Source organism: Nothoprocta perdicaria, unplaced genomic scaffold (assembly GCF_003342845.1).
Source record: "Nothoprocta perdicaria isolate Ctin4 unplaced genomic scaffold, notPer1 scaffold_153, whole genome shotgun sequence".
NCBI classification, from domain to species: Eukaryota; Metazoa; Chordata; class Aves; order Tinamiformes; family Tinamidae; genus Nothoprocta; species Nothoprocta perdicaria.
In genome coordinates, this window is record NW_020454683.1 from 1,211,388 (window position 1) to 1,222,326 (window position 10,939).

At 37.4% G+C, this 10,939-nt stretch overlaps 1 protein-coding gene across 1 annotated transcript in view; it reads right to left on the reverse strand.

Annotated features, from left to right (window-relative positions):
* PGR (progesterone receptor) overlaps window positions 1-424 on the reverse strand; it is a 36,470-nt gene extending 36,046 nt beyond the window's left edge. The window contains exon 1 of the mRNA XM_026034967.1: window positions 4-424. Within this exon, the coding sequence (XP_025890752.1) occupies window positions 4-414 (411 nt within the window). The 5' untranslated portion in view covers window positions 415-424. The remainder of the gene's footprint in view (window positions 1-3) is intronic.
* Between the last annotated feature and the right edge of the window lie 10,515 nt (window positions 425-10,939).

Sequence of the window (10,939 nt, forward strand, 5' to 3'; positions counted from 1 at the left end):
GACCGCGTCCCCCGCCCGCTGCTCGGAGCAGCGGCTCATGGGCGCGCCGGGCACCTCCGCGAGCTCCGGCCCGAGGAAGGACCAGGGCGCCGCGGCGAGGGCGGAGCTCGCATGAGCCGCCGGGGCCAGGAAGGTGTCGAGGACGCTGTCCAGGGAGTCCTTATCCGAGAGGGAGCCGCTGCCCGGACGGTACGGGAGGGACTCGCGCTCCTCTCCCCCCGGCGGCTCTTCCTCCTCGTCCTCCTCGTCCTCCTCCTCGTCGCTGCTCTTGGGGTAGAGCAACCCGTCCAGGGAGATGTCGGCGGCCTCTGCCTCCCTGCGGAATGGGTCACGGCCGGGGTGGCCCTGCAGCAGGACCGCCCCGTCCCTGGCAGACGGAGGCGCTCCGGGGTCCTTCGCCTTCACCTCGGTCATGCTGGCCCCGCGCTGCCGCGCCCGGGCTGCTCCTCACATCCTGGACGTGCCCCGCGCCGACGGCTGCGCCTCCCGCTCACATGGCGCGGGCGCTGCCTTCGCAGGGGGCGGCTCGTGCCGAGCAGCAGCGCCCGTGCGAGGGGCCGGAGCGGCGGCGGGAGCGGAGCCGGCAGCCCCRGCGCCTCCTCCGGCAGAGCCGCGTTTGCGGCGCGGCCCCCGCGCGGCGCCGAGGGGCTCCCGCGCTCACCACGCCCCCGCCCGCCCCGCGCCCCGCCGCGCCCCGGGCCGATGGAGCCTTCTAAGGTTTTCCTATAATTATTTTTGTCAGGATGAATAAGAAGAGGGCCTGCTTTCCAGAACCTCTCCAGCTACTGTGAAAGTAACAAGTTAGAATCCGGCCCAAGTTGGTCCCAACCAATAAGTTGTGACCTGCTGATAGCCGGCTGGTATTTTGTGTGAAAAAGTGGCTTCATAGTAAAAATCATTCTGTTCAATAGGATGTATATTTATTGTGTCAGACCGATTAATGTAATTTGCCTTAAATAGAACTGCCAGAAAATAAACCTTGAAAACTATAAAAGATGCTATGGATAAGTTGCCAAGAGCTGGTCCTTGTGATCTTGAGTAGAACTGGATATCCTGGATTCATGCAGAAGTGTAATAGAACACAGTTTTCAGAAAAGACATCCTTTTCAAATGCTCTGATCACTGCAAGATAGTCCTCTCCCCTCCCCCCTGCTTTCTTTTCTTTTTTTAGTTCATTTTTATTTTCTGCTCAGACCAAAAAGGATAGTGTCTTGTGAAAGTTTGCTTTTTTTTTTTTTTTTTTTTTTTTTTTTTTTTTTTTTTTTTTCTTGTTCTAAATGCTAACAGTAGAAATCATACAGGACACCTGTAAAGAGGCAGTGGTTTCAGTCTAACAAAGTTGAAATTGCAGAGAAAATTGTGGATTAAACTGTAGATGAAAGAGTTGTTTTTCCACAAGTAGAAAACACAGAATAAGTTGACTTCCAAAAACTCAACTGTGAATCAGAGGTTACAAGAATGGACTCAAAAGGTTGTACAATTGTACAATGACAAGATATTAAAAAAAAAAAAAAATCTTCTCTGGCTGAAGAGTTTCTGTTTTTCAGTGTTTGTCCCACTTCCCAAACCTTCCTTTTCTCAGAAGTGACAGAAGTTCATCTCCAGCATCATGGCCATGTTCATCTGAAATTATTTTAATAGACAGTCAGCTAATTGTCATCTCTCCTTATTGCCACTGTCCTTTACTTTTCATTTCCATTTTCCCACATGCATTCAAGGCCTGCCTCATTACAGAAATGTGCTCCAAAGATTGGTCTCCTTATAGTGACTTGGCTCCTTGCTTCAGATCAGAAAGGTAAAGTGCCTCAGATGCAGGAATGCAGGGATGCAGGAAGGTGGARTGTTTTCTGCAAGCCCAACTCACTGACTCTAGTGACTTGACTACTAGAATTTTATACTGAAAAATCCATCTGATTTTAAATATTTGAATATTCACGAAGAACAAAGCAGTTTACTCTTTGCATTATTTAGCTAAATGTTAGCAGTTGGATCTTATGTTCTCTATTGTCATTTCTAATTTAATTTTTATATGCCAAATATATTCAATTGTATAATGTAAAAATTATGCTGAAATTGAATTCTTTAAAGAGAAAGTATTCTGTCTTTTTTATCTTTAGAACATTTATAGGACTGTGATTCACATTGACTTCATGTAATTTCCATAATCTTTTACTTCTAGTAATCTCTTATTGTTCTGTTCATAGCCTTCATTCATTTCCATTGTCATCAGATATTTKCAGATCATTTGGATACTTTCCATGAAATTGCTTTGGTATCACAAATGTTTTTCAATAAGAGCATATAATGGTATGGGCTATCAAATGTATTGACATCATACTATTGCTGTAATTTTGATACTGTAGATTGAAGTTGTCATTAAAGAAAATACATAGATTTTTTATCATTTATTTATTAAAAACTATCTTTATTTCCCAGGATAGTTTGTGTTTTTAAATGCAAATTTTAATTTATAAATTATTAAAGCTTTTTTCATTTTTTTTCTTTCAAAGTTTTCTAAAAGTTTTTGCAAAGAAACAAGTGTTTATGCATCTTGGTAGTGTTTTTATGAAAGTGGCATAATTTCCAACCTAAGAATGACCTTTCTATATCCAGTACATTTTTGCTAAAAGCAAATAAAATGAATAGATTTTTGCTTCAGAATACTCCTATTTCAGATCAAACTGTAAAATTTATTAAAGAGTTTGATTGACACTATTGTAGTCAATTGAAGTGAAAACCTGAAAATGTAGTATTTGGGAGCTCAGGTTATTTTTTTTTAAGTTTTTTTACTAGCCCTGTTAAAAACTATGGAAATAATAAAAGCTGCACTTAACATCATTCCTCAACTGCCTTGCTTTGCAGCACAATTCCTGTGTAAAATCTAAGTACAATAATATAATTGTACTGACAACTGTCATCATTATAATGCTGTAAGGTTGCATTATTTTTTTAAAAAACAGCTCCAGAGCATTTGTTTGAACACTCAACTTAGTATTTTTAAGCTCTAAAAATTTTTCATGGAACCTCCAAGATATTTAAAATAATGTTGATTTAAAAAAGAGCTTAGAAGATAAAAAAATACGGTCATTGAAGTAAGTTAGTGTCTGAAAACTTTATTTTCCTCAATGTTGTGATACAGAATCACAGAATGGTAGAAGTCAGAAGGGATGTCTGTGGATCGTCTAGTCCAATCCCCTGCTCCAGCAGGGACACCTACAGCAGCCAGGYGGGTTTTGAAGAGAAGAGGCTCCACAGCCTTGCTGGGCAGCCTCTTCCAGGATTCTGTCACTCTCACAGGAAAGAARTTCTTCATCATATTCAGATGGCCACCAATGAAAAGAGTCTGAGCCCATCCTCTTGGCTGACTCCCTTAAGGTATTTATGCACATTAGTAAGACTACCTCTCTTTAGGCTTAACAGGCCCAGCTCTCTCAGCCTCTCCTCATAGGACAGACATTATTGTCCCCTCATCATTTTTATAGCTCTACACTGGACTGTCATCATTAGCTCCACGTCCCTCTTGTACTGGAGAACCCGGCACTGGACACAGCACTGCTGGTGCGGCCTCACCAGGGCTGAGCACGGGAAGGATCATCCCTCAACCTGGTGGCAACACACTTCCTAATGCAAAAAGATTCTGTCATTCTGTAATAGCTCCACAACTGCATTTTGCAATTTCTGCTGCTCATTAACTCTCATTTTCAACATTTAGTATAAGATAAACACCAATAACATACATTCCCAATATGTTACGCTGGAGATGTGTACTTCTACTGTTCTATAAATACTTAGAGCCTTAGACTGCTAAATTCCAGTTTAAGTGGGATGCTGCCRGCAGACTTTAAATATGCATTTATTAGAGATTATGATTTTTAATAAGAGCTAAGTCATGGAAGCATTTAATATCAGGGATATGATCTGATCGCAAATGTTCACATCTGGGACAGGTGATTAGCCTTGTGCAGTCAGATAAGAGTCAGAGCCAGCAGTGGAGCACACTAACTCCACCAGTTCATCTTATGGAGCTCTTCAGAGGCTCTGACCTCTTTCTYTTAAGCTACAAAAGACTTCTGTGATCTGAAGCACTCTGCAACCTAGTTCTTTGGCAATGCAATATCCAAGATTGATACCTAAAGTAAGAGGTCTGAATTTAGTCCTAAATCCTTAAAATGCGATACCAGTGTATTTTACTATAATGGCTCATATTCTGCAAGAGTCGTTCTAGAAAGCATGCACTGTAAACATACTGTCCCTTCCTCCRAGCATGGGATTACCACAATATAGTTAATCTCTGTGGTCTGTAATCAGCTGTTTTGCTAGTTTAAGATTTATAAACTATTAAGATTTATAAACTATCAAAGCTGTTGGCTTATTAAATAAAATGGTGGCCTGTAACAAACACAAAGGCAAAGGGATCTGTAAACAGCACAGTATTAAGCAAAGGAAGTAAACAATAGATTTATAAAAGGAGATGAGGAAAAGAAAGCAAATCGCAGGAAACATTTCTCTATTTTTTGAACTGAAGTTGCCACAGGGATACTATTGGTACTGGAGGTGAAATGACTTTGGAGACATTTTGTCTTTATAAATTGTTGAAAGGTGGGAGAATAGATGTGCATAGAGTTATATTCATGAAAGCGATAGCTGCTTCTGGGACAAAAGTCACATAATTAATTTTATTTAGTTTTATTTGTCTGTTTATACTTTGGCAAATTCAGACTTAACTGCAGTGCATAATATGCCTGAGCTGAGAAAATAAGCAGGAGCAAGAGATGATGAAAGAGAAGAGAGATACCTTCTGATTTTATGCTCTGCAGAGAGCATAACTGTTTGCTGGATGACATCCTCATCCTCATTCTCAAACATCTTATCCTCTGATTTCTATGAATTCATCATCTTGGGATGTTGCAGGGCATGTGTTATGTATCTCTTAAAGCCTACCAAAACCATTTACTCAAAGCCTCAAAGAGGCTTGCTTCATGAAAAAAAGATAAAAAGGACATATACCATTCTCACTTACTGGTTTATGTAAAATATGGTTGTCTATACTATATGTGAAATACATATTTCAACATTTAAAGCAGTCACATACAGACAGTTGAACCCCATGGTGCTAAGTGGAACAAGGTAGCTCATCCGAGACTAACATTTTTGTGATACTTAAATACAGTAGCATTTTATTTACAGGAGGAAGCTGTAACCAGAAATACCAGACCATTATTGGCATTTCTGAAAGTCAGTAGGTATTCAGAAGTATTAAATATCTTACTTAGGTTCTGAGTCATAAGTAATCATAGGAAAGGAGATAAAAATCTGGATAGAACCTCGGGAAATTCTGAGTATGTGAGTAAATGCAACACAAAGATAAACAAGAATTAAACCCAAACCCATTATGGCAGTCATGTGCTTAGCGGCTTATAAATTAGATGACAAAGAGCTGATTTTGGAGTTGTGCTGCAATGTGAGTGGAAGTAAGCATGACTTCTAGTTTGCTCTTGTACAAAAAAAAATTAAGTTGCCTTATCAAGATTTAATTCTGCATCTGTCTGCTACACTGAAGTTTTTCTCCCAGCTTCCACTTATCTGTTGATGGTAGGCAACCATATCGTCATTGTTCAGTGAGTCTCAAAATTTACTCTTCCATCTTACATGTGACAAACTCTTCTGTATTGTCAGCTTCTCTACATAACCTCAGGTTAAAGGCATATATTTATTTTTATGTGAAATACAGTGTTCATCAGTTTCTTGTTATSTAGCTTTCCCTAGGTTAAATGTAAATGTCTAAATGGTGTCATATCAAGCATGTCAGAAATAGTCTTTGGATTATGTCCTTTCTTACTGCATCCCACTCATACTAGGTAAAGAATGAAACAAAGCTAAAATCTTCATCCATTTCATGCCATATTTCTAGAGAATTTCAGTTTTCATGATGTTCCAGGTAATTTTCTTTACACTTTACCTCTTGTGCTATGGGTTGCTCTGAGATCACTGGGCATCTGATGCATCTAAGAACTTTATATTCAATGTCCAGTTCCATCTACCTGCCTAACCAACCACACATCCTTTTATAAACATACTTCAAACTTTTGCCTCTCAATCTAAGATCTCAAAAGTCACCTCTTCCTAAAGGAACTTTTTTCATTACTCCACTATTTGTTGTACTAGATATGCTGGCCTGATCAATTTCCTAAAGGAGAAAAAGACTCTACACATCATATAATTAAATTTTAAAATGACATACACCTTTTCCATGTTTGAATGAGATATTTAGCTGACATACATTAGCACAACTGCATTAGGTTTGGTGAAGGTATTCAATGTAACAACTGGCAAGGGACCAACAATTTTTGTTTCTTCAGTTATAAAATTCCATTTAAAGAATGTTGTTTAAAGATAATAATGCCAAAGTATTATTTACCAAGAAGCCTAAAGGATTCTCAACTTTTTTCTTTTGAGTATGGCCGCATGTCTTAATAGTAAATTTCTTTGTATCAAAACCAGTATTTCATATTTAGATGATTGTAAAGGGCTAAGTAATTCCAAATTGTARGGGAAAGTAGCATTAACTTCCAGTAAGAGTAGAAGAGAAAAGATTACCAAGGAACTCAGAAGTGGAAATTTGCCAAAGGGCTGTGATAAACCTCTCTTTACACCATTACAGTGCTCATTCCTCTTAGAATTGTGGAGCTTGTATCAGGTCAGCAGAGCTAAACACATGGAAATGAGAGAAAMACTTTGCTGCTTTGATAACATGGACATTCAATTTAAATGTTATCAGATTTTAATTTATTACTCAGAAATCAACAAGAAAAGAGGCTTAAGCCACAAGTCTGCTAGGCATGGATTTGAATGTATGATACTAAACAATAGAAAGTGAAAGAGAGATACAGCCTCAAGACATGATGGTTGCTCAGCTTCTTAAATGAGCCAGAAAAAAATATGTTTCATCAGGAGAAATTTAACATTACCACATGCCCTGTATAAATAAAATCACAAGAATACCTTACACAGAATATACAAAACAAGAGGTCACCATTTAATTAAATGAGTTCTTTTGAAAAGTCAGAGGCTTTCTAAATGGAACTGCTCTAAATTTTAAACTGCATAATAGAAAAAATATTACTTAGTATAGAATAAAACTTCCAAATTTCAAAAACTCTTCTTCTATTCTCTTGAAATTACTATTTGAACATCATTCCCTTAACTAAAAAGACATAAAAGACCTGTTTCATGAACTAACTCCAAAGAACGAAATTTATCAGTGTTAGTAGAATCATAGAATCCTTAAGGTTGGAAGGGACCTTTAGAGATCATCTAGTCCAACCCCCCTGCACGCACAGGGTGTAAGTAAAGATAATATTAAAGGTAGTAGATAGAAATCTTTGATTTTGAGAACCTCTGGACAGAGTATTCCTCTTTTCAGATGGCCAAGCTAATTCTGTTATTTATTGTTGCTGGCACAAGTACTCATCCTTAGAGTTTTCTGTCATTGATCAAAGCCCTCCAGTTCTATGGTAAGAATATAATAGAATAAAAAGCATCCTGAGGGAAAAAAACTCTTCATCCTGAGGAAAAAAAAAAAGAGAATCAGTTAATCTCATATAACACAAAAGATTAATAGGTAGAATACTGTCTGAGAGTGTATTTTTTTGTAGAAATAAGTTTAGACATATATGAGGAAGATGTTCCTTTTAATCAGAACTGCAGTAGTCTGCTACAGCTGTTAATCACTCTGCCTTAAAATTATCTTCGAATATGCTGGCATTAAAATTACAGCCATAAAGCATCTTTAAAATGTTATTGTAGGTGTGATTTTCTCATGACTTCTTCTGACATCTTGCTGTTGCCTTAGCATAAATAATAATATTTACACTTTCATTTGGAGGGCTCAGAGTATCCACAGCAAAAAGTAATAACAAAAACTATAGTAATAAAGTGTATAGATATAAATTCTGTCTAAGCTAGGATAKAAGTCCATGAATAAAAATAAATAATGAAAATAAGACTTGGTCCAATCTATTGGAAGTTAAAAAAAAGGAGAAGAATGAATAATGTTAATATGTATATTTTTAATTTTTACATTAGATTCAAAGAATATCACTATTACTGTGATTCATTTTCTCTATCTAATAATTTAYAAGATCATCCATCATAGAGAACTTCCTATCTCTATGTTTATAGTTGTGCATTTTGTTATCCAAAAGAAAAAAAAATTCTTTTTGTTTTGTCTTTTAATAATGGATTGAGTATTTTGTATTACTGTTCTATCATAAGWTATAGTTTCTGATTTTTTTAGCATGTTTACTTTCTGAGCTCACTCCTCTTTCTACAAGTGGTCTTTCAAAACACATTTTTCAGTCCTTAATGGAAAGACTGAGTGTAGCTTAAAAATATCTTTGATTTGAAGTGCTGAAAAACAATCAACAGTATATTTATGCAAAGTTTCTGTATAACAAGGAATGGAAGATAAAAAATATGATTAGAAGCTGCTGTGTTTGATACAACAGATACATAAAAATCCCTTTTATTCTAGAATAGAGGATTTCTGGAATATATCTCCACAATACAAAATCCAGGAAAAAAAAAAAAAAAAGATATTATGCTTTTTGTAAGACACTTTTTTCAATGTCATATATCTAGCTATATTCTCATATACACAAACATAGGGAGCAAATGCACTTGACAAAATTACTGACTGATACAAAAGGAAAATCAGAATCAGAGCCCCAGCTCTGTGCTTCTGGTGCCATTATGAAAACAAAGCAAAAGCAGTTCCTGGATAAATAACAAATACGAAATGCATCTTAAAATAGAAATGGTTAGTGACTTAAATTTAGAGGCCTCTTACTCCAGAGAATCTGATACATTTAACATGCTGTTACTAATGCAGGATTTCACCAAGGTTGACATGGGTGAAATACACTAAATGTTCCGAAGTGTAAGCAGGAGCTTAGGAAAGCATATAAAGAATGTTCTATTTCACCAGAACATTAAAAAGCTTTCAAATAGTACAGAATGCAATTATCCAAATAATAACCAGGTCAGGGTACAAGAACAGCTGTCTTGACCCATGTGAAAGCAGTATTTTTTTAAATGGTGATTGATACTAAAGACGTGAGATGGTGGCTCAATAAATATATGCACTGTGTAGGGAGGATCWTGATAGAACAATCAAAAACTATTTACTAGAAGAAAAATTAAAAACATGAATCAGAACTTGCATTATTTTTATGTATTTATCATTCTTTGACTATGTACAATCAAGCATCTAAGAACTGTGAAGTCAAGAAGCAGATAATCAAGAGCTATTTTAGTCTATCATAACAGTAGGGGAATGTATTAATGTAGACCTGAAGTTTTTCTGTCTTTTGGCCTAAGGATGATCCCATTGTAGATCATCATTTTCATTTTAAAACTTCATATTTTAAAGCCTTTACTGCTTTATCTTACTTCTCTTGCTATGTGGGAAAGTAGTTTGCTAGTTATGAAGTATCAGGGGTCATAATGCCTGCACAGTAAGTAAATGATTATTCTTTCTTTTTTTGAGTGATTATCTAGATGGACAATCCAGACAAGACAATCCAAGAGAATACAAGAGTGATTGTCTGGAAAGATTACTGTGTGGTTTATTCATTTGGAGAAAAAAGGGAAGTGTCCCTCAAAGATAGCTCTGCCCAAACTGGTAGCAGATCTGAAATCTTTTAGCAAAACATACTTGGAGTTTAATGTGTAGATTGAGCTGCAGGAAAATCACACACAGAATCACAAAGTTCAATGTTTATAAAGTAAACTGCTGAAGTTTTGTCACTCTAGTTTATGAGGATCTCACGTGTCCTCCATATCCCATGTTTGTTTGGTGTCTGATGTATTCTGTGATGTTTGTAGAAATAATAATTAGAAATATTAGTTTGCTTTGTGTTTGTCTCTTTGTCTCCCTTTTTTTCTTTTTCAAATACACTAAACAATTTGGAGAATTTTCCTAATGTCTTTGAAAGGAATGAAAGGATTAATTTATCCTTTGAAAAGATAAATGTCCCATTGGAATTTTTGTATAATTCAGTTTCACTTGGGTGGTAAAGATTTGATGAAAGAACAGGAAAATATGTTGATTGAGACCAAATCCAAGGCAAATTCAGAAAAAAAGCTATGAATGACATTGTCCTCATTGGTGATAGAATAAGGATGTCCTGCCTATACAAAACAATCCAGCAAGAATCTTTAAACAAGAAGTTTTAATGCATGAAGTATCCCCTAGATAACATAAAAATGTGGGATTGGTTCTGAAAGAATTCTCACCTTAGGGAATTCTGACCTTGCACCTGAGATGGAATAATCCTATACAACAATTTAGGCTCAGGATTGTCTATCTAGGAAGTAACTCTGCAGGACAGGTGCAGATTCTTCACCTGAAGGTTCTGATGGATAAGAAATTGAAGATGAATCAACRATTTGTTCTTAAAGCAAAGAAGGCCAACAGCCTCCTCAGCTGTGTTAGAAAGAATAGTGACAGCAAATCAAAGGAGGTGATACTCACACCCTCTATTTGACACATGTGAGGCCACATCTGGAGTTCTGTGTCCAGWTCGGGTCTCTCCAGTGCAATAAAGACATGGACATATCAGAGCAAGCTCAGTAGAAGCCAYCAAGCTGGTTGGGGACAGGACCACAGGACATATAAGAAGAGGCCGAGAGAGCCGGGCTTGTTCAACCTGGAGAAAGCAAAAGGGAAACTGTCGATGTCTACAACTACCTGACCAGAAGATACCAAGAAGATGGAGCCAGGCTCATCTTGGAAGTGAACAACAATAAGAGATGCAATGGAAACAGATAGGAACATTACAAATTCTATTTATATATTTGAAAGGTGTCTTTTGTCTTTTCCTCCCTCCCTCCCTCCCTTCCCTCCTTCCTTCCTTCCTTCCTTCCTTCCTTCCTTCCT